Source organism: Coturnix japonica, chromosome 8 (genome assembly GCF_054131305.1).
Source record: "Coturnix japonica strain WE chromosome 8, WE-NBRP24, whole genome shotgun sequence".
NCBI lineage: Eukaryota > Metazoa > Chordata > Aves > Galliformes > Phasianidae > Coturnix > Coturnix japonica.
In genome coordinates, this window is record NC_140670.1 from 2979088 (window position 1) to 3003649 (window position 24562).

The 24562-nt window shown below is 42.0% G+C and overlaps 2 protein-coding genes across 2 annotated transcripts; one reads left to right on the plus strand and one right to left on the minus strand.

Moving 5' to 3' along the window:
- The first annotated feature begins 356 nt into the window (after window positions 1–356).
- LOC107315598 (uncharacterized) lies at window positions 357–4287 on the plus strand. Its single transcript, XM_015866111.3, has 6 exons — window positions 357–477; window positions 784–863; window positions 1594–1708; window positions 2379–2485; window positions 2706–2820; window positions 3638–4287. The coding sequence occupies exons 1-6, from the start codon at window positions 420–422 to the stop codon at window positions 3817–3819; spliced, it is 657 nt and encodes a 218-aa protein (XP_015721597.2). The 5' UTR covers window positions 357–419; the 3' UTR covers window positions 3820–4287.
- LOC107315599 (pulmonary surfactant-associated protein A-like) lies at window positions 3638–24126 on the minus strand. The gene is made up of 7 exons (XM_015866113.3): window positions 23612–24126; window positions 22622–22704; window positions 21904–22095; window positions 21206–21280; window positions 17700–20312; window positions 15223–15336; window positions 3638–7354 (listed from the first exon to the last, which is right to left on the minus strand). The coding sequence occupies exons 3-5, from the start codon at window positions 22043–22045 to the stop codon at window positions 19936–19938; spliced, it is 594 nt and encodes a 197-aa protein (XP_015721599.1). The 5' UTR covers window positions 22046–22095; window positions 22622–22704; window positions 23612–24126; the 3' UTR covers window positions 3638–7354; window positions 15223–15336; window positions 17700–19935.
- Between the last annotated feature and the right edge of the window lie 436 nt (window positions 24127–24562).

A 24562-nucleotide genomic window follows, 5' to 3' on the forward strand; every position in this document is an offset into this window, starting at 1 on the left:
CTTTCAGAGCAAGATACAGGGTTGAGGCTCTTCAGCATAATTATGTCTTTTAAATGGATGTGCACATGTGAGACAGAAAGACACTAACTCAGGAGACTGATATAGCAATAGAGAAAGAGAGAGGAAGAGAAGGAAAGCATGTGCTAACCATGTTTATAATTCAACAGCAATTAATCCAAAGCCAGCCCATCTCAGTGCTGTAACAAGACCCTCCCCTTACCGTTCTCAGAGCGCTCTGCAGATTGCCCAGTGGCTTCCCAGCAAGTTGAGCAACACTGCATCCACACTGGGTGCTAGTGCCAGATGCAGTGCAAACAACCAGCCACCTACTTACATGTAGCGGTCTGTCTGATTCCAGCACTTAATCTTCCAGGCTCCACCAGCAGCAGGTAGCCAGTCCCTGATCTTCTACAGCAAAAATGTCCTGTCCGTTCTGGAGAATGCTGTTTTTTGTAAGTCTAGCAGGGTTTCTTTCAGGTGAGGCAATATTGTTTTTTGCTGTGAATAATAATGACTTAAAATTGACTATCTTGTGGAAAGGAAACATCCTACTTGGGAACCCAGCCCTGGGTAGCCACCAATTTGCAATTAGATTGCAGACTGTTTGTGCAGTTTAGTCCCATTTAATACACAGTTGCCTCAGGTATGCAAGGTGGCACTAGAACAGCAGCTCAGTGGCACAATTCTCGTAAGCAAGTACTGCTATGTGAACTTTGGGGTTCATGTGGGTGCCACAAGGGTTCATTAACCAACTACTTAAATCTATCTCTGTATGCCTTTCAGATTTGTCTGAAACTGGAGCTTTTGCCAGTCAGGGTGACTGCGACAGTAACACCATAGATAACATGACTCTGAGCCTTCAGGTAAGAGGACCAAACCATGGCAGTTCCACTCACCCCTTCTGCTGGTGGTGGGGGTAGCAGGGCCCTTTGGGGCAGGCACACATGGCAGGATTATGAGTACAGACATTGACCTGCTGTGTCTTTGATCCTACTACAGTTAGTAAAAAATGGTCTTATAGATGTGTTTTCCAGTTTTACTTTGCTCTGCAGAGGCAAAGGGGTTTTGCACATAAACAACCATCTCTTTTATCTCTTGTGTAATGTTTTCAACCCTCAACTTCCACGAATGTCTGAAAGCTGAGTTGCCCGTTGTCAACAAGTGCTTCAGGCTGAGAGCTGGCCTTTTTCTTATGTTTAAGTACACACTAATCAGTGTCTGTTATAGACATGGCAGTCGCTTGTGGAGTTTCCCACAGTTTTTCTCTATCCACACACGTGTGTAGGCACTTACATATGGAGTGAAAGATATATTCATGCTTATAATAGAGCAACGGCTAGATAAAACTACAGAAACTTCTTTGTTTACACACTTTCACAAATACCTACATTTGCTTACACACAGGAACTCTGTGAGACACTAGCATTCAAAGGCAGGAGTAACAAACCAATGTATTATGCAGAAAGGATGTATGTACAACTGTTTACAAAGACACATTTTCTCAGCCCCAATATGAAGAATCCTATCTATTCCTAAACTAATTCCAAGGCTTTTCCTACTCAATGTATTGTTTTTTCCCTTCTAACTCCATAGAAATACTCAACGTGCCTTCCTGAACTGGCAAAAAAAGATGGACGAGATTCACTCAATCGCCTTATCTGGATACTGAAAGACAGTCTTAATCTTCTGCAACCTGTTCAAGACAAATGTGAGCCCCCCACTGCAGCCACACTACTCTTTTTTGGATGTTGAACACAGCAGCACCAAAGATGCCACAGGAGATATATATATAGATAGCTGGAAAGTATTGGTAATGGTTGGACTGGATGATCTTCTAGGTCTTTTCCAACCTTGATAATTCTGTGATTCTGTGATATATGTATATAAACTGCAGTCAGCATGAGTTAAGACCCTGCATTTCTTGAGGAAAAAAATCAGAAAGAAAAGGAATCACAGCAGGAATCAAGAAAGCAGGGATGCTTGCCACTGCATCATGGGGCAGCCCCATGGTGGTGCTGGGCCTGGGAGCAGGCACCTCACTCTTGTTGTTCTGGGACACACTTGGGTAGTTCTAACCCTGACAGCGCTGAATGCTGGTGCTGTGGATGCAAAGACCTCTCTGACCCACTTTTAAAGCACCACTTTGGCTGTCAGTCACTTTGTCCTCTCAGTGACAAGACGAAAGATGGGGCATTGCCAACATAAAAACAAATATGCTTTTAAGCAAACAAAAATGCCTGCTTTGCCCAAGTCATGTAGCGGAGAAGTTATCACCTGCACCAGGTCAATGACTATGCATATAGTTTGCTTGAGAAGAGACTCGTCTACCCATTTTCATTTCTACTTTCTTTTTTTCTTTTTATAAACTCACATGAAAGTTTGCAAGCATCTACCTCAGTGCCCGCAGCCTATCGCCCCGAAGAACGGTGGGATAGTGTGCATCACTATTGGCAGCACCGAGTACTGCAAACCCATGTGCAACAAGGTAATAGTCACAGTTCACTGCTACTAGCTTGCTGGTTTTTTTCATTAATTTACACATGCTTATTATGGTGTACTGCATTATTTCCTCGTTACACTTTTTCTCCCCTTTAGGACAGTGAGAAGTTGTAGTGTTTGTATTGGTCTTTGCTGGCTGAATGTTTCTTCTCTTATGGTTACTGTGATCAGGTTGAGTTGTATTTATCCCATCCCTCTTTCCCCAGGGTTATGACTTCTCATTCCTCAGAAGAAGCAGGCTGTTTGAAACCTGTGGTAGCACCACTGGGTTCACCTGGACGACTCAGCTGACTGGGGGGCAGACACTGGCTGTCTGCGAACGTGAGTAGCTCTCAAACATCTTAGCATGGGTGTGGGAGACTCAGAGAGGGAAAAAACGGAGGAAGGAAAGAGGAAAATCCTCCTTGGCACATGTGATACCATGAAGGGTGATGCTGGACTGGTCTCTGGTCTACAGGACCAGAAATCTTGCTTGTTTTAAAACCACCACAAAGGTCTGCACTGGTGGGCGCTGCTATTTAAGCAGGGACTAGCAAAAAGCACTTGTACCCATTAAGTTTGTGGGATGGTGCATCTTGACGCAAACGCTGCAAGGCACAGTGGCCGTGTGACCAGCTGGACTGGACTGGCAGCAGCAGCACAAAACTGCAGTTTATCTTGCAACTGTACCCAAAGTGCTTCAGCAGAGCTGGCCGCCACCTGCACCATTCACTGTGTGTACACACCATAAAACCCAGCAGCTGTTCCTAGCCAGCAGTATTATCATGTCACATGGCAGCCTGAGGGTTCTAAACACGCTTCCATTGCTTCCAGCAAGCAGTTTGTGACCCGAAACAGCTGTCTGAATCTGCTATTGATATAATTTATAAATAATTATTCATGCATACACATACAGGAAAAGACCAACCTTTCTCCTATATGTTTAATGAAAAGCACTCTGCTGTTGACTGCCCGTTGTTGCTAGAAGAGTTTATTTCCTAAGCCTTAAAAAAACCTAACAGTTCTGCAGTCACTTTTATCCCAAGTTGAAGCTTCTAGCCTGGAAAATGGGAATGCCTGTGATTGTTTGAATTCAGGACAAATACACCTGGGTTTAGCTGCATAATTCAGCTGGTTCCTTTGGCTTTGATCTTTCCAGCCTCGGAGAGGGCCCTGAGTGGAGCTGAATCTGCCTATTTCCCCGACAATAGCAGCTGCCTGCACACATTAGCCTACAGCGAGACTGAGCAGCTGGACACCTTCCTCGGAGAGCTTGCTAAGCAAGGCATAGACACCTTCAACCATGACAAGGAGGCAGACTGTCTAATATGTGGTTATTAGCAGGCGGGACTGGCAGGCACATTACGCTTGTACCACTGACCAAGCGGCTGGTTGTGGTTGGATGTGAGTATTTCAATGAGGAAAGCAGAGCAGTAAAATCCCTCCTAAGACCTGTAAACATACAGCTTGTATTTAGTTAAAAGATTTGAGATCACAGTCACCATTTGACTTCAGCCCTTGGGTACAGATGCATACAGTAAATCTAGTCACATAGCTCACAGCAGGGGCATTTTTTAAGAATGCAGCTTGTATTTTTATGCCTTAAATTTGTCTTACCATAATTAGAAGGGAATTAGTCTCTTAATTGATGCGGTCATTAGTTAAACACAATAACTGTTGTCAAAAATCAACTTCTGTAAAGAAGGATCATTTTTATGGAGGAAGAGTTTTACTTCTGGTTGCTTTCACAGGTGTCAGTTAATCACTGTCATTGCTTTGATGACCATTAAAACAGTGCAAGTCACAACAGCTATGGCTATAGGAAACAACTCTGTGCATGCGCCTGTGAAATCAGGTGTTTAGGGTTCTGTGGCTCACATGAGCTAAGGATATCAAACTCTGCAGTTTGCTGGGGGAGCAGCTCAAACATCTTTCCATTTGCATTTACAAGCCTGAGGATTTCCCACAGAACTATATACAATCAGGCATAGTTCAGAGCATTTATAGCACTCTAAAAGCGCCCTGTATTCTTGCTGTAGCTAGATAAAAAAGCAGAAAAAATGCAACATTTCAGTCTGGCACAAAATGTGAGAAATGGGATCATCCTAAATTATCACAGATTTCTATCATGTCTTATTAGGCAGAGGTTTCTGCAAGCTGTGGTTAAGCTTCAGAAGAGGAATACAAATGCATCTGAGGTCCAGAGTCACAGAATAGCCAAGGTTGAAAAGGACCTCAAGATCATGAATCTCCAAACCTCTGCCGCAGGCAGGGCCACCAATCTCTGCATTGAATACCAGACAAGGCTGCCCAGGGCCCCATCCAATCTGGCCTTGAACACCTCCAGGGATGGGGCATCCACAGCCTCTCTGGGCAGCCTGCATTATAATGAAGCTACAGGGCTTTGGGCTGAGTGTGGGGCTGACTGGCTAAGATGTTTTGGTGTCAGTACAGCTGTGCTGGGGCAGTTCCTGAGTCTAGCCCAAGATGCCTGTAGCTCATGGCAGTCACCCCTCCTTGGCCTCCCTCCCATTACCATACTTCCAAATCCAGTCTACACCAAGGCATATTTGGCTGTTACCACCATTAGCAAAAATTCAGCTCATCATCCAGATTCAAAGCAACTGAAATGTGAACAAAGATATGATCAAGTAATTTTTTTTTGGTCATTTATTCTTACACTGAAATACAAAAACATTTGTTCCTGCTTCCACTCCACTTCCTTCTGCAAGTACTTCTTTGACACCTCCTTACACATCCCTAGTGACCATGAGTACACTAGACATGAGAGAATGAAGAATAAAGAGCAGAAAGCCCTGGTTTTTGGTCACCTAGCATTCAGCATGAGTAAAGACCAGAGACAACATCGTGCTGGATATGGACTTTATTTGTGGAGCTGTTGCTACAGAGCATACATATATCTGAATTATAGTGAAATTTGAAGAGAAAGCTTAGTTATTGCTTGCTTGATTTTCAGTGGAATCTGAGCTCAGGGTTTGGTTTTACTTCTCATCTGCTGAGTAAACATTGAAGCCACAAGTCTGAAGACAACCAGCCCATCTGTTTGCATTTCCCTTCTCTTCACTTTCTCCTTGTTCTTGTGAATCTTTCAGATACAGACCGCAATTACAGGTATACATGTATACATGATGTTTAGTTCAACTTAATCCCCATTAGTTGCTTAAATGATTCAAATAAGTAATATTATTCAGGTAAAATTAGACGCTGCCTTTCAGGCTTAGAATGCAGCTATTGCAAGCAAAAATCCACCCATTGTTTTTGGGCCCAGAACCAGCCAGTCACACAACTTCCTTAGCGTAGCAATTAAATCAAGCAAGGGATGAGTTGACTGCTTTGACTACAAAGGAACCGTAAGGCTGTAGGTTAAGTCACAGCATTTGTGAGAAAAAGGCTGCAGTCTTAAAGAAAAGCAAATGTTTTTCAGAGATTGGTGTTCATTTCTGACAAAAAAATTGTCTGTATCAAACGGAGTTATAATGTCCTTGAGTCTTTCATTTGCAGCCAAACCGTTATCAGCTGATGCCCAAATGCAATATCTGCCTGAAGCACTGAGCACTTGCCATTATCATCTTTCTACTGGTACTATAAATAATTCTGAGTTTTACTGAGCTAATCTAGCAACTTTCCAAACCAACTAACAAAGGAAAAGAAACACAATATTGGACTTCATAAGGAACTCAAGCCCATTCTTCTTGTAAAGCATTAAAAACAGTTAAATCTTCACGTAAAAAAATCTTACTAATAAGCTTCACTTAATGCAGAAGAAATGGGCTGGAAGGCTTTAATATGATATTGCATGAATTTGATATTAAGCAAAAAATTATTATTGTTATAAAATTGCAGAGAGGTTGTTCTGTTCTATTCTCACCATCCAATTTGTTATTTATATGTGAGAAGGGGCAGTTGAACCAATAAGCCTGTACAACACAGTTAAAAACTATAGCAAATTTAATGACATTACTTTCCAGAGTAAATTTGCATAATGTAATTTAGGGAAATAGTTGCCGTATGTTTGCACTAACTATGAGCTGGTATCTGGCTGGGCAAGTCTAAGCATTGGGCTAAGCCTCTCGTTCCAGCCCTGGAGTGGGAAGGGCTTTGCATCCTGACACTTGGGATTTAACAAAGAGAAGAACATTAATATTGCATTAAAGCAACAAGAAACATTAGATGCCAACAATTTCAAATCAGAAAAATAAGATGGAGATGCTTATTTGTTGCACCATACCCTGTTTATGTAGGTTTCACAGTCCAACCAGACTATACTGCTTACTTTGACGCATCCACAACTTGTCAATGATGATGAAGGCTTTGGTACTATTTGCAGTTCAAATATAGAGAGGCAGACTTTACAGGTTATTAGTTAAGGGAATACAATACTGTACAATACTTAGTTTTCAGTATTGTTTTCAGTACAGTATAGTGAAAGAGAAGACAACAATGTAGAAATTAAGTACCTATATTACTTATATTACCAACAATAATACAGCATAGACAGAAAACAGAAGGCAAAGCACTGCATCAAATGAAAACAGAATTGGACACATTCTCTTTTGACCAGGACTTAACAGTGATAGAGTGGGAAAACAGTGTGTTTAGGACAGACCTTGAGAAGTAATGGTGATCCTGAGAGATTTCATTGTTCTGAAACAGCCTTTGAAAGAAGGTGGCTGGCTCACACTGAGCCATGCAGTGAGATCTGAGGCACATGCTTCATCCTCCATATCACCACTACTGCAGGGGGCAGGACCATAAGGAAGCTCATGATCAGCACTGCAGCACACATGACCAGCAGTATTTCCCATGGTGCCAGGATTGTTTCCACCACCATTTCCTCCATGCCCAGAGTATGAAACTGTAGGGAAAAAAATACACCACATCACCTTTTTTTTTTTTTTTTTTTTTTAGTAAATAGATTGTACAACTGTATGGATGTGCTCATTTTATTTAGCCAAGGGCCGTGTAACAGAGCAGTGATATTGAGCTGTCTAACAGTGATGTGCTGGGTCAATGTTACCTAGCATTATGAAATGTCAAATCTTGAAATTTTCAATCTAGTTTTCAATTTCATTTCTCAGAGCGGTGTGCTGGCTTTGCTCTTGTGGGTTTCCCCATCAGCATGTGATGGGGTAAGTTGAGGTCTGTCATGGGGGGTTTCCTGCCACATAGGGCCCACCACTATCAGATTAAAGAAAACAACTTAAAAATGAGTATTACCAACATATTTCTTAACATTTATGCAACAAGTACAGACAAATGTACCCACCAAGCAGGAAAATAAACATCATTATAATGAGCAGAGCTGATGCAGTGTCTGAGAACAATGAGAGAGAAAGGATACTGGAGGAAAACCTGTTCTGTCATTGAAGACTGGATCACGTCAGGATTTTGCCATCTGGCTGTCCTGCAAAGTGTTTTCTGGGAAGTGCAATACAAACAGCCTTCTAGCCTTTAAAAGTTCTGTTTTCCTGCTTTAGCCAAGAACAGCTTTAGATAGCATCTAACAGGCTGCCTGGACCACCTGTGTTTCCCTCAAGTCAGGCAGGGTAACACACAGTTCAGCACAGCTGAGCTCTCTATGCAGGAGAGCAGGGAGTTTCACTTCCCAGAGACATGCATCACTGACAACATGAGGGAAAGGCCCACTTTCCCCAGGTGCAGGCCCCATAAAAGTACTCCATTTAATTCTCATCAGCCTCTGTCCCCTCCAGGGCACCAGCCTGCCTTTCTCTTCCAGCTGGCTGATGGTGGCTGATTTTGGTGTAATAAAGATGCTTATTATCACACCATGCAATGCTAGGCCTGACCCTGCAGCAGTCCTTCACCAGTGGACTGTTCAGATGGGGACAGGTAAGGTCTGTCTTCCTACCTGGAGCACCAAACTGTGTTACACAGATATCTGCCAACACTAAAGTTGAGAACAGCAAGGTATGATAGGAGGGTGATCTGTGCATTATCAGCACCAGATTTCTGAGGCAAGGAAAAAGGCCTGCTCACAGGTGTGCCCTTAGCTCAGCAGGGACTAGATGCTGCTGCTCAGCACAGCTCCACAAAGCTGAGCACCGTGACAGGCTACATATAAAAGTGGTGCTGGGGTAGGAGGGCTTTATCAAAGCTTCTTGCTTTTGCTGTTGGCTAGAAAGAGGTTTTCCCAAAGCAGAGCTGTCCTCAGCCCAGGATTTAAGGTAAGTCTGAGGCTATTTGGTGTGAGGTGTAATGGGCTTCTGTCATTAACTGCTAAAACTCACAAGGGGAAAAAAAAAAAGCAAAACAAAAACAAAGAAAAAACAAACACAACGGGACAGATCCAATACGTGTATTTAGAAGATGTGGAAAACGAGCATACTTGAAAAATTAGGAAGCTGACAATGAACTTCAGCCTGGTATAAGGGTGTTAAGATTGCTCTCTCTTAGAACTTCTTGCTATGACCTGTGAGGAAGAGCAACAGCTGTCTGATACCAAATCCTGGGCAGTCTGGATGATGATATCTACAAGGAAGGCTAGCAGCCTGTTAGGCAGGTGTCAGCTGGAGCTTTACTGAGCTGTTAAATCAGCAGGGCTCTGCTACCTGCAGGCAAGCTTTAGCTCTCTGGTGTTGACTTTTTGGTCTTTTTTGTGTCTGTGCCCTAATCTCTGAAGGTACCAGCTCAGCCTATCTGGAGAGAAAGGGAGAACCACTTTCCCTTAGGGCTCTGTTGCACTTGTGCAGGCTCTGTGCCTGCCTTGCAGCAGTGCTGAAACCTTTCTGGAAACCTCATCCTTTGCAAACTGGTGCCAGGATTTACAGTTCAGATTAATGTCAACTCCTGCGATCTGTGGAATGCTGCAGAAGGCATAGGGTGTAGTTTCAAGCTCAGAGCCAAAAGCATGCGTGGGGTCACTGTCTCCCTGCCAGCTGAGCACATACCTGTGCCAGGACAGCTCTGGAATGTCACCTGCCAGACTTGATCCTCTGTGACAGTCTGGCCTTTCTTATGCCTTAAGGCCTCTTAGTGCCTTTCTGGCACTAAGTTTTCTTCTTCCTGTACCCTCTCCTTGGGCGTGTGAAAGAAAGCATCTGAGTATGAGGCCATTAACGCCAGAAGAGGCATCTTTAGGAGAGCCCATGGAGCTGCTTCCTGCTGCTTTGCTTACACAGCTGCAGGAGAGCACTAGACTTGGGCCTCTTCTTCTCTGCACAATTGTTCTCCATCTGACTTTGTGACCTCCTGCTCCTGTTTCTCCCTCAGGTGTTTATCAGTGACTTGCTGCTCAAGTTCTCCCACTTTCACTTTGAGCCTTGTTATGTGCTATTTCACTCTGTTCCTTGTTTCTCTGTCAGTTCTCCTGTTGGGACAGGCTGTTACTCAGCTGATTTTTGTAGGGGAAATCCCTTGTCCCCACTTCCTGTAATGCTGATCCCTCATCAGCAGATGGTTAAGGGAGAAAAACCAACCACAGCACCTGCTGGACTTCACACAGCACTCTTGTAGTGATAGATAACACTCTCTCCACTAAGTAACATCTGTGAGGGAAGCACATATCTGTAAACTTTCCTAAAACAAACTTGCAGTAACAGTTTGACTATACAATGTTGAGTCAGCAACAGAGAGCACCCTGGATGGAGATAAGAAGGTAGCCCTGCTGAGATAGTAAGCCCTATGGTTTGTTGAAGGTCAGTTGTACTTGGACATACAGACACCAGGAGAAGGCACCTCTCTGCTTGGTGCCTGGTGAAGCTGTGCCCTTACGCCTGGATAGGGGGTTGCTGATGGGTACTAGTACCCTGGACAGTAAAACACAGTTTAGACAAAATCCTTCATAAGAAAGGGAGAAAGCACTCACTGGTAGGCACCAGATGGGTTTTGGTGAGCCTTGGCACTTCTCTAGCACTGAAATGCTCTGCAGTCTGAAAACAGCGCTGAGGATCACAGAGGCAACAGAGAAGTGATTAGAAGACATGCTGTGATACAGAGCAGCTTCAGGAAGTTAAGACTGAATTATAAGCTGCAAAAAAGCAGTAGTTCATTTGCTGAAGTTCTTGTTTCGCCCATCAGGAGCTGAAAGCTACAAAGGCTTAGCTAGGTAAGCTTATGCTGATGACTAATAACTCTGGTAGGTCTTACAGGACGTCCCTGAACTATTAACTTGTCTTTTGCCAGCCTATTCTGTGCTACCCTGCACTTCTGTTTTTCACTCTCCTGTATTTTAAAGCTTTGCACTCATAGTTTGTAGGTAAGGGCTTCACAGCCCCAGGCACATGCCAAGGTTACTTTGGTATGTCACAAACTGCTTCTGACCCACGCTGTATACCACACCAGTAACATGTTGCCATATAAATAAGAAAATCAAGACTAGAATGATTCTGAAATGTGAATAGGCGCACTAAGAAGTAAGTCTGTTGAAGTGCAATATTGAGCAATTAGCAGGTACTGAGTCTGGAGGTCATAACACAACTGAATTTTGTCTATCTGTGTCAGGTAACCTGGTTTGTTCAGCACAGCTCTGTAAGAGCTGGAGCTGTTACTTAAATAATGAGGTATTTAATGCATTGACAGTGCTCGATGCTCGCAGACTGTGTGGTAAAAACGTTCCAAACAACTAGTAGCCTTGCTCTTGTTGCGAACAACCTCTTGGGTTTGATCATGGGGGAGAATCAGCAAAAAAACTTAAATATAGTGGTTAACCAAAGCATCTCTCTAGAACATAAAAGTAATGCTCTGTTTCTTTCATAATAAATATGCAGCTGCTGAAGCTTTGCTGTTCTTTATCTCAACTAAAAGTCCTCATCAGTGTGTTATCATACCTAATCTGTTCTCTAAACTACACAATTATACAACTGTAGCATCCTTCATTGCAAAATAGTGTATCTATATTTATCTGCATGATTAAAGGCCTCTGCAAGGGTTGGAGAGTAATAGAATAAATGAAACACAATGCATGGCTTCTCTAGAGCAGTATACAGCGAGTGCTTTTGAGAAGGAATAAAGGTCTATTACAAGTGTGGGGTTTTTTTGATTGTGCCTTCAGTTTCCCATGTTCTATTTCAGGTTTATCTGAAGCTACATACATTAAAGACTTCTCTTTCTGAAGCTCATGGGGAAACCCTTCTGGATGTTAAAGAATGAGTTCTCACAGTACCATTGACAGACTAGCTTTTTAAAGGAGAAAACAATTCCATTCTTATACTCTCCACAGAAAAAATTAAAACTTTGACACAATCCTTAACATGAAGCCGGTACACTTTGTTAAGTGCCTGTTTAATGCACTCTGAAGTAGGCCATATAAAACATGCGTTATACAGAGGATTCCTTTGCTGCTACCCTTATCTTAACACTGACCGATCATGTCACACCACAAATCTCTTGCAGAGGACTACACAAGCAGTAAACAAAAGCTTGCATAACAGTACATATATTTAGCTGCCACTTTACAGCCTGCTACAATATAGTTAAGACACAATACTGTTTGGCCATTTAATTTAAAGCACTTCTGATCACTAAGAAAGAGCAAATCCATTTAAGCAGAAGGGGTGACTGAACCTGGCAGGCTGCTCTCTCCCAGTGAGTTAGATGTGCAGTATGCAGATGGCAGAGCTGCCTGGTGGCTAGCTCCAAGGAATCTGCAGTCCTGCCCTACCACCTGGAACTACTTAGGAGTGCTTGTCCTGCCTGCTGCAGGTGCTGCTATGTCCAATGTTATCTTAGATTTCAGCTGCAGTGAAGTTACACAGCTATAGTTCTCTGTTCATCTAGCATTTTTTCCCCAAGTCACTCATGATTTGTTCTCTTATAAAATCAATAGTAAAAGCGTTATGAAAATCCAAGTATATTTACCTGCCTAAAACAGAAGGGGCAGGGTGGGAACCTATTTTTCCTCAGTGTGATCAGGCCAAATGCTGAAGACTGCAAGACTTACAGAGAGGAAGAAAAAGAAACAACCAGTGCTCTTTATAGAAGTAGTACAAAGCTTTAACATAGCCTTCCTAAGCCCACAGGATCACTGTAATGTGAAAAGATCCCTGAATGAGATGCTTGAGGGAGGTGGTGGCCTGCCAGGCTGTTACTTGCTCTCACTTGTGGGTCCTCTGCCTTGCAGAAAGATGATCTGGCATCTGAACTGACATCGGAAATATCTATCTATATATAACCTATTCTCCTCCATACTTCAGAACACTTCACTATCTTGTAGTAATTTTTCCTCTACACTTGGAAATGTCAAAACTCCAGTGGTACTGACCAACCTCTGGAAACAAAACATGTTTTAAAAGAATTCTTAGGGAGACTTGTAAGTACAGCCACCAAAAGATGCAATGGATCAGCTCACAGTGTCGATTTCACACCAGCCAAGTGCGTTATTTTCTCTTGTTTCTCAGGAAAATGGCAGCTTCTAATGCTAACTGAAAAAAGAATAAAACACCCGAGAGCAAAAGATTGGGAGATGAACAGGAATACAGGCAAAGGCTGTTGGCCTTTTGTCATCTTCAGTTCGAGCAGGAAGTTGTAATTCTTTCATCTCCCCTAACACAGTATTTTCAGGTTTAAACACATAGTTTTGGAAGAGAATAGTTCTCTTCGAATCCTTTTACTCTTAGATCATCTCTGGAGACAAATAACCTCAGGCAGGGGAACCTCAGCGCTCACAGCGGTAGAACAAACTCCCAACTGGTGAGCTGCTCAGTGCTCTTTCTACTGAGTAAAAGAATTTGGTTGCTAAATATCTGTAAAGCAAGGATAAACATGCTCAAGCTGATACTTGGGTATAGGCTTGTGTGACTGTGTATTTTTGGAAGCATACTGAGGAAACTAGACCCCTGACTCGTGTCCAAACAGGTGAATTCCCTGTTTAATTTGGTGCTGGATGGCCTGCTCTGAGATTCTTGTTTCTAATGTTACTGGAAACTCTTGGCAGCAGCATTGGGGTTTTGCTCCATACATCCTACAAGGCAAGTAAACACTGACAAATGTAGACGTATGGATCTTGGGTGTAAGTGTTACATGTGAAGACATGGCTGGAAACTCCTACAGGGAAGAGGCTTCCTCTGTTCTCCCTGAATCAAGTAGCAGCCTGCTGCTGTTTTGCACGGATCTTGTCAACTTAATCCCCTTTTCTTTGGCCTCTTTCACATCGGTGGGAAGAGACAAACTATTTCTGCTTCAAAGAATATCTGCCACGAGACCATTTGCTATAAAGGTTTTAGGCCACTCATTGTGCTACTTGGTAACAAATGAGAATCAATCCTTCTGTTTTCCTTCCCATCACCACAAGCATAGTCCTATTGAATATAAACTTGGGTTTTCACTGTCAGTGAACAGACAGTTCAAGAACTTCCATATAATATAATTGTACTGCAACTTTTGGAATATTTTGGTCACACTCTGTGTAAACAAGCAAGGCAAACCCTACTTCTGTAGGGTTCAGTCCCTCATCTGCCTGCCTCGTTGCAGACAGAATGAAAAAGCCCTGACCAATAATACAAAAAAATTATGATGTGTTACAGGCTACAAGTCATCTCCTTACCGAAATATTTTTTTCTATTTTAGTCAGCAGATAGTCATGCAATAAAATGTGCCAATTCAGAATATCAGATAAAACCAGATGTGGTATTGCATTTCTGGTTTTAGAATGGGGCTTGTGGCTCTCAGCAGGAGCCACAGCCTACACACAAGAGCTGCTTGCATGCACTGACTGAGTTGTTTAAGCACAGCATGTGCTTAAGTGCTTAAATGCTGCATGATGCTTCCTGTTTTGCAGACTGAACAACTCTTCTCCTAGACATACACTTGTAATTGAAGAACAAGTCCAAAGCGCTACCCAGCAACAAAGAATTTGTTCTGCTCTTCTGTTCCCTTAACTTGGAGACTAAATTATTCAGACCTGGAGTGGGGTGAACAAGAGATACTTTGTTCTCGTTTCTGATCCTAACTGCCAACTTACTATTAACACTTAGTGATTAGATGGGTTTGAGCTGGTTTTCTGAAGAGGCCATCACTGCTGCAGTCCCCCTATTGTCCCTTGTAACAGCATGCACCCACAGACATGCTAACCTGCTTCTCTGACTTGGGTGGCCAGCATGGAGAACTTCTTGTTCATGGATAAATTAGAAATGAGGACAACTGGTAGTCAGAAGAACTATTACTATAAAGCAAATGTCACTTAACTACAAGTCATGTAAATCCAGAAATGAATTGATTTAGAACCTTAGAAAAAAGGCCATATTTCAACTAAGTGAATCCTGAAAGATCAAACCACGCATATCTCTAAAAGATTGAAACCCTCCAAACAAGAAGGTCTGAAAATACTCTGAATCACAAGATTAACATCTCAGTGAATTTGCTTGTGTTCTAGATTAGATTTGACTCTAGAAGGAGCAACTGAATAAAGTGCTAATTACACTAAGAGAACATTCATTTTTAGAATTATTTTAGCCTTTCTAAAGCATGCTGTAATCAGGCTTTACTTACAAGTAATCAGACCAGACTACTTAGAACTGTGAGTAAAGAAAATTACCTACATATTTTTAAAAACAATATGAAATTTAGCTGCCAAAATGTAGCCTAACATACAAAACATGAGAGACCTTGAGAAGTCAGGCATGATGAAAAACAAGCATATGTAACAATGTGTAAGCAATTACAACTTTACATCTTGACTACAAGAAGTAGCTTTCTTTAGACTGTGTTGCAGGTGAAGTGACCTGTTTGAGTGGTGCCATAGGAATTCATATTTTCCACCCACCTTACCTTAGTCTCCTCAAGGTACGTTGCACATCTCACAGATAACCTTGAGTAGTTCTGTCTGAGAGCCCATCCTCCATCCAGCTGCTGCAGCGTGTGTTGGAGAAGGTGGTACTGAGCCTGTGAGGCAGAACAGTGAGAGTAAGGCTGCCGTCCCTTCAGCAATAAGCGGCTCAGAGGTGAGCACAGTGGTGTGCCCAGGTACTTGTTTGCACCCCTCCCACTTGCTGCTTCTTAAAGTGGCACAAATCTTTTTGAAAACAAGGGTGAAGCAGTTTTGTTTGACCAGTTTGCTCAGAGCCAATTAAACTACAGCCTACTCTTCACACATGCTCACACTACCCTGGCAGGCGATCACTGTGAGATGATAACTGATAGCTCTGTTGTGTCAGGAAAACACTTAGGCTTTCTCTATGAAAATCACCTTATTTGTTAGAAATTAATACATTATCAAAATAACCAGTCAAAAGCTGGGCTACAAACTGAGTAGCACATTTAGCCTTCAGAGCATGAAGGCTGTCATCCCTAAGGTTATCCAGAATTAAAACTTTCTCACACCCCAAGAATTTAGTTTGGTTTAATGCTTGCTACTTACAAGCTCATTTTTATTTTCATATTTTAAAGATTGTGTCTGTAGAGTTTATTACAGGAAGTAGAAAAGCTCATGTGTAATGCTGTAACACAATGTAAAGCACAGCAATAACAGCAGAGCAGCAAGGTCTGAGGATGCAGCAAGCAAGAAATTGCTCAAGTGCAACAGCTACAGGCACAGAAATGAAGAAAAGAATTTGCTTACCTTCAGAATGCCTGAGATGGGAAGGGATTTGAAACAAGACACCTTCACCTACACTGCTAACCCTTAAATGACGGCTGGGAAGGGGGTTCATCTTGGCTCCAGCCCTTCCTGTCACTCAGCTTCACTGTGTGCACCTGTGGATTGGCCCCTCCTCCCACCAGGTGCTCCATCACTGCTTCAAGCTGTGACTTAGAATTTCCGCTACACACATGCAGACCATTTTACTAAGCAGTTCTGGCTCTGCTATGTAACGTGGTAGAGGTGGTGTTGCACAGTTCCTAAGAACTGGCCCTAGACACCTCACTCCCACTGGCATTTGTCTCACAATAAAAGGTGAGATGATGGCCAGGCTGCAGCATGGGTTAGGAACCCTCTGGTGTGGTCACTCAAGTCAGTCTGTCCAAAGAGAGGTGTGTTTGCATCTACTGAGACCAAAGTTCAGACTTCAACTATGTCCCTTCAGACCTAACTGACAATTGTGGGTTTTTTTTCTATATCTTCCCAAATACACAATGTAAACTAGGCTAATCTAATAGCAAAAAGTGACTGTTAGGAATAATTTCTCATGTCACAGATATTTTTATAGAAATTGAAACAATTTTAACCAATGATTTTTTTTAAAATTATTTTTGTTGTTGTTGTTGCTGTTGTTGGGGGGGGGGGTAGCAAGGGGGGGGGGGAGATGGGGGACTACTTGTTTTTCACTGTACAAAGGGAGAATAAGTCACTAATATTTCCTTCCCCAGAATTGATTACTTCTCTCCTTCAGTGTTTGATGCTACTTTATTGACCTTGTAAAAACAAAGTCCCTTCTTTTGTTTCTTTTCATGAAATCTTCTTATACAGTTTTTCTCTGTCTCTCAAGATAAATAAGATTCTAATGGGCATCAGCCTAGTGGTGGTGCCATTACTATCACCTTTGTAAGCGATGTTCTCCTTTGGCTGAAAAATTTGAGCTGTGTCAGAGCTTTTGGCTTGTCAGCAAGCTGGGTGGTGTTGATGTACACCCACAGCACAGTGACAGTCACATAAGGTGCCGCTAGCGTTCAAGGTTAGAATCCAAGTGGATTATGCTTTTAAAATAAGCTCATAAAGGTTTCAAAAAATAAACACTGAAGTAATTATTAATGACACTGTTGCCAGCCTTCAGTACTCCTGTATTTCTACCATTATGATGATGCTGTGCTGGCCTCTCATTCAGATTCTGAAAATAAAAGAGTTGTCCAAGTGCACGACTGATCTGGCTAAGATCAGTCAGTGCCTTCTCAGGCCAGCACTACTGCTTTCACACTTGCCTGCTTTTGGCAGAGTTGCCAGTGGGAGTAAAGTGAGGCAGGGTGAGTAATGTTTGTTTCACTTGAAGTTTAAGGTCCTCAACTAGTAACACAAGGAGTTAGTGACCAGGGGTTAGAGACTGGACAGGGTTAGCATTCACAGCTGTGGAGTAACATGCAAAGTCCTTTGCCCACCTCGCTGGGAGTCCACGGGGGAAATATGACCAGAGGATGGCTGGCAAACATTTCTGCTATGGCGTGTGCTTACAAACTTATGCTGAAGACCCTCTAATTTTTTTCACATCATTACAGTTTGTTCTGATTTTGAGATGATTCTGTAACTGCGGAGATGAGCAGGGAGATACCAAAGCTGAAGTTTCCAGGACAGATAGATAGCATAAATAAAAACTTACCATGGCTTTTAGTGTTTGGAGGGTCCAGTTTTATTCTCAGGGTGATGTTAATCGCTGTGAGCTTTTGAACTATGTAGGAATATGACGAGTGGAAAACTACTGCCTGTATTCTGATTTCCTTGTCCTGGTGGCAGAGGTGGTTTCACAACAGGAGTCATGCAAGGCTGAAGACTGTGGGCGGGTGAGCTGATGAGTGAAGTTAGATACTGGAAAGCTGTAAAAAATTTGTGAGTAAAGTAAGAGTAACAATACAGTTTTAAAGTGAAAGAGTGCCCGTAGGTTCTTGATTCCCCATTTGTCATCTGCACGCCTGTTTCAAACTGGATTAACACAGCAACCTGTTTAGACCTTACACTATAGTATTCAGTGATTTACATCTTGGCTGTGATGTCCGGAAACAAGGTGCTGGTCAGCGGCTTGTAGATCTCGTCACATGCTGAACAGATGCATGTTGCAGTCTGAGGATTTTGTTTATAAACATTTCTTTTTGTATGTTTGGATAACTTTACTATTCCAGGAATGGTGAGATGGTCATTTGCATTTTTGTAATGAAGAATCTGAATATTACCAGAGTGTGAATAATTAGGTACCTTGTGGAAGTACCAAGCTGTTGAAGCAGGAAGGTGTGTTGGTGTAACATTAATCCTTAGGCATTAATCATTCTAAGCAAATACCTTTAAGATAAAGTACTTCATTTGCAGAGAATAGCAGCAAGAGTGGTTCACAGCCCATGACAGCAAGCAAGGAGCTGAATGGATGCCAGGGGCATCTATGTCTTTCCATAGAGCAGGTGGTGAGACTATGTACTCAAAATGAGTAATTGAATTAAAGCCAGCTCAGGAATGTCATGCACAGCCAGTTGCTGCTCTGGAATTACAGTGATGTGCACAGCCAAGAGGCTGCAAGCAGCCTCCTCTCTGGCCCCTGTGTTAGCACTAGCCACGGTCCTGCCTTCCCTTCCTGCTTACCTTTGTATGTTATTTGTTTGGTCTCCCATCATCCAGAGGGTAGGAAGAGGTGGTCTGGCGCTATGGCTGTATGTTTCCTTGCGCAGCTCCCTGTAAGCAATCTGGGGCTGACAAGGCTCATGTGAGTGGGTGCAGCTAATACTGAAGCATTAGATGCAGTGTGTGTGAATGCATGTTTAGATGGTCAGCCAGCCCTTGCCCCATGGTTTGCAGAGCTTGTGCGGAGCCTACGTTATCTAAGTTATGCTGGAGTCAACTATCCAAGAGGAAGGAGAAGAATTTATAAACGTATCTTGGTCTGACTGTTGCACTGTGCAGCTCGCTCTGCAAGTGGGAATGCCCAGCTTTGGTAGGTGGTTAAACCCCATTAATAAATGTTTAGAAAGCTTTGTCTTAAAAAAAAAAAAAATTTAGCTTTAAAGAGAGAGGGCAAGATCTGAGTGGCTTCTGCAAGGAACACAGAACACAGGCTGTTTCCAAGATGTAGGTGTCTACCAAGCTTAGCCCTTGGGAAAACCTCAGTCAAGTTTTGTGAAGATCTGATGCCAGTGATGCTAGAAAAGCTGATCTCACCAGACTCAGTTCCCATGTGTGGCAACTTGATTTCTTTGTCATACTCATGCTTTGAGTCGGGAAAGGGACAAGGAGTTGCCAGAGGTGCTGAGGCCAGGTGGCTTCTGGCCACCACATCAGACATATGAGGGTTAAAGACCTGATGTCTCTAAAACTCTCCCATGGGGCGTGTAAGGGGAGAGAAACCTCCCATCCAGGAGCTTGCTGCCCTGTGCCACCTTAGTAGCACTGCTTATTTGTTCTTTCAGGGAATGTATTATAAGTGAAGAACAGCAGAGAAAAGCAGGCTGACTGAGCAACATCTGTGGTAGCAGCGATGTTTGTACGGGTAGGTTTGGGGAGGGAAATTTGGGAACTAAGGAGACCAAAACACAGTTTTATAGCTTGTGGCTATACAGGGCTATAGGAAGCTTTCCTGGTTGCAAGTCACTTCAGGAAATCTCTTTTCACTTGTTAATATAGGAACTGTATCAGGAGAGTCAGGGGACGAACAATAACAGACCAGACAATACAGTCACTGCTCTGATTTTAAGTAATGGCTTATAATCCCAAGGCTGATATTTATTCAAAAACCAAATCAGGCTGAAATGAGTGACTCACATTTTTATATGCTGCGTTGAGTTCACTAGCTGCAAATGAAAGAAACAAGGGATCTAAAAGACTATTCCATGTACTTTGCTGGACAGGAAGCAGCACTAAAACTGGCAGACAACAAGGCGGTTCTGATTGCACTTTTTGTCGTTCCAAGTGCCATCAGTGTACATCTCCACACACTCCTCTTCTCCTTTGCCAGAAGGCTCATGTGAATACCAGTTGGTATAGCTCAGTTCAGCACCACTCAAGAACTGGAATTTGCCTGGGATTAGAGCTTCCTTTATCCCCAGGTAGGCATACCTATTAAACTTCTTCACAAAGTGAAGAATGGCAGCATTCTCATCTGCGTTCCTTGGAGCTGCAATACACCCTCCAGCCTCCTGGCACATTTTCACTGTAGTATGGAAATCAGCTGTTTTCCCACTGGTAGCAAATATTTTTCCTCCAGATGTTGTTATCTTCTCTTGTAAGCGAAGGACTGCAAAATCAGGTGGAAGTCATTAATTTTTATGGATTATCTTGTAGTCAACTTGCTGCCAATTGCAATTCCCACTACTGTAATTCATGACTTCAGGTTAAATCCAGAAATAATTAAAGGAGATGAAAACAGAAAATTTAAGACTAAAAATAGAGAACAGAGACAACCACCAAAAGCTAAAATAAATCTGAAAAGATGAGGGGAGGGGAAAAAAAAGAGAAGTAAGAAGAAACATAATTATACATGGATTTACAAGGGTTGATAGTGATAGGACATGGGGGAACAGTTTTAAACTCAGACAGGAGAGGTTTAGGTTGGATCTTAGGAGGAAGTTTTTCATACAGAGGGTGGTGAAGCACTGGAACAGGTTGCCCAAGGAGGCTGTGGATGCCCCATCCCTGGAGGTTTCCAAGGGTGGGAATTCAAACGGGAATGAAAAGAGGAATTTTCCATTATGATAAAGTACTCTATTAATCCCTTTGATTCTAGCTAAGTACTGCATAAACCCTATGAGATGGCCTGCAGAATATACGGATATTTGTCAATTCTTGAGTAGAAACTTACTTATATACAACCTCATTGTGAATACTTTGAGACCCTTTTAGTCTTCAGTTAGTTAAAGGCATAAGAAACATTCAGGGAGCACTCTTGCATAGGCAGGGTTCTGATAAGCTTGACTTGTTTGCACTCAGACTTCTCCCAGTTGTTTCAGAAACCAACATGCTCTTCTTCCTCCATTCTGTAAGTTATAACCCTTCTGTGTATCAGCAAGCAACGTAAAGGGAATGCGATGAAAAACGGAAAATCTGCCTTTTTCTTAGAAGATATTTTGCCATTCATCTTCTTTATGTTCCCTATTCCAGCTACAGTAAAAAGTAGATTTAGATAATTACCTCCTTCGAGTTTTAAGATCCGATCTTTTAATTGAAAGACATCTTCCATTTCATTACCAGCAACTGATGGGAAACCTATAAACAGAACCAGCTGTTAAGCAATTTGGGTAGTATTTTAAATCTTGGCTTTTAAGATAAAGCAGGGTTAATTGTGTGAAATTAATGTGAACTTTTAAAGCTTGTTTTACCTGTGTTAGATTACTGCTGTAAACTAGAGATCTTTTCACACATTGAGCTTTCTAAGGATAGGAAAGAGAACTGCTTTCCTGAGCAGTGATGGTTATGGAAAACTGAAATGAAAGAACTGGAATACTCTTTAATCTTCAAGTCTTGAGGTAGCCCAGACAAAAGACTGTCAATTGCACAGTAAGTTTACTTAATTTTAATTGCATGTTGGGACTGCTGACAGAATCCTCCAGGTTCTTTGAGCATTTCCCCACCTATCACCTGGCAACAAGTTTCTTGCACCTTGTGCAAGAAATTATGAAAAATGATACCCTTTCCTTTGTATCAGCTGAGCTGTTAAGTGGGAGATATTTAAATATCTTATTTTGTACAGGAAATTCATGAAGATCTGATTATTTTCTACCAAGCAGAACCCACATCTTATCATAGAGCATAGCACTGGGTTTATGAAGCATAAAGGTGGAACACAACAGTACATGTAGATAAAAAATGGCACTGGTAACTGCAGGCACCTGGTAAATAAGCTTGAGATAACCTTCCTTCAGCTCTGAAACCGGGCACTGGAAAAACTGGTGCTGCTCTTCCTTGAGCATGGCAGGGGAGCAGAAGAAGTATCAGTCCCAAGATTTTGTGGAACAGCTGTGGTGATTGCATTATTTAAAGCCAAGGATACAACAAGCAGTTTTATTCTCCAGTGAAGAGCCCTGTTTATAAAAAAAAAAAAAAAGGAAGAAAAGAAGATGAAAAGAAAAAGAGAGGACATTCTGTATTTGTTATCTGGGTTTGAAGTTTCTTCTATCAGATGGCAATATGAACATCACTAACAGTTGCAAAGTTACATTACTGAGGAGCTTATGGACCAAAAAAAATCCCAAATTTCCCCATTCCCATCCCATTTTTAAACAGCAAATACCCTTGTATGCAAATTTTCTCATGGGAAAAGCTACAGTTCTAAAGGGCTGATTTTACAGAGGAGCAATAGGTTAATCTGCTTCAATAAGAGAAAGCTAGGGTAAGGTGAACTGGGACATGTGGTCCTCGTAGATTTACTTCAGAGGGAAACAATTATTAACACCCATCTGTTAAAATATCTTTACCTCTGTTGGCACCTTCAGTCACAGTATGCTATAATTCTAATAAAAACGCTGATGCAGAAAAACTCTAAAATGGAAAATTTGTGAGTAGTTCAGACAGTTTAAATGGAAACCTCTTCAAAGATGTTCAGCTTACCTGGTAGCTCCAATATGAAATAGGGAAGGCTCATTAAAATGGTCTAATTTATAGGGCGAGTAACTTGAGATTCATCTTCTTATCTGTGGGAAATACCAAGAGCATGAAATATGATACGAATTTGCATATGAATGGAAATGTCATTAAATTGAATGATAGAAGGTTTGTTTTCTTCAAGAGCTGATCACAAGGTGTGAGGAAAGTATTTGAGGGTACTTTTCTGGCTTGTAGAAACATTTTCAAATATTTAAAATAATAATAATAATAATAAAAAAAAAAAACAATAAACAAAATGGAAAGAAAAAAGAAAACCCCAAACACTTGTAACAGAACAAAGCAGTTTCTCAATACTTATTTGAAATACCCGATGCATCCAGAGAATTGCTGTGTAAATGTCAAATTGTAAACATCAGTGAAGATAAGCTAAGATCCGGACTTAACCTGAAGCGTAATATGCACCAGAATCATCCTTGCAGTGCTATCGCTTTCATTATCACTGATAAGAACTCAGTCAGTGATAACTGAAGTACTGTAGCTTAACAGGATCTGAATAGATGGTAGCATAGCCTTGAAGTGAGGAAACTGTGGTATATCCGCAGCTTATGTAGAGGTAACAGAACAGGATATTTCAGGGGAAGGTTATGTATCATAAACAACAATTCTACTGTTGTAAGTAATACAGTTTTATTCAACAGTATAGTGGCCTTTCAGTGAAGATAAAGGCAGCTCTCTATCAGTCATGTAACTACAGAGGCCTCAGAGCATGGGGTATCACTGAAATGGAAGATGTTGCCCTGCGTTTGTAAGTTATTCTCAGCTGAGTTTCTGTATTTAACGAGGGAAAGGGGTTAGGGCAGCATCCGAATGTCATAGGAGGGCTAGCAGTTGAGGGATGGAAAGCTGCGTCCATACCAGTCTGAGATGCTGCTGTGTAGAAGCAAGTCTGAATCCCTTCCATAGGTGCTCTGTGCCCTGCACATTCACACTTACCTCAGCTGAGTTGGAGTCCTCTGTCAGTGGTGTCATGCCCTCAGAAACCAGATTAATTCCCCTACAGCACTGTTTACTGAGTGTTCCAAGAAAGGCACTAACCCTGTGAAAAATAAATAAGCTGTGCCAGTTGTGCATGCCCCATTAGAAGAGAGCCAGTTTAAATAAGCATGAGTAATCTTTGCTTAAATTTTCTCATCAGATTTTACAGTTCCTCTATTTTGAGTGTTTGACTTAGTCCTCTCAGCATTCTTTTACCTGAAGATTTCTGGTTGTTTCACGAAACAAACAGAAACTGAGGCATTTACCTGCCTAAACTTAACTTTAAACTTTAAACCTTTAACTTTAAACCTAAGCTTAAACAAAGGTCACCATCAGATCCTGGGTGTTTGCATCCATGGTTAGATCACAGATGAGAGCAGCTTGAGAACGTCAACCACATGTGTGAGAGAAACCAGAGGTTAGTAAGGTGTAAAAAGGAAACGAGGCTTGGCCCCTGTTGGTGAGTTTCATATACTGACTGATGGCCTGGGAAAGCTGGGGGGAAACAGACGTTTCCTGGTACACTTCTGCCCAAGATCTGATGTGTATCTGACAAAAGGCAAACCTTTCTTTTCTCGCTTTTCATCAGCATACTGCTAAGGAGAAACAAGTTAATTTACAACATTTTTGAGCAGTATGTCCCAGTAGCTCGTTGAGACTGAGGAATATGGACCTAACAGTTCTAGAACACTGTGGAGAATTTTCTTCTGTGTTTCTACATTTATCATACAGTGCTAGTGAAGCAAATCAAGAAGATTAAGAATTGGTTCAATGTACTTACCTGCAGTGTGATTAGGTAAATATCAAACATACTGAGGACAGAAGTCTGTCAACGCAGCTTTCTTAACTGCTTTGAGGAATATAGACATTGGAGTTGAATTTCAGTTTATGAAAATGGGTGTGTTTCTT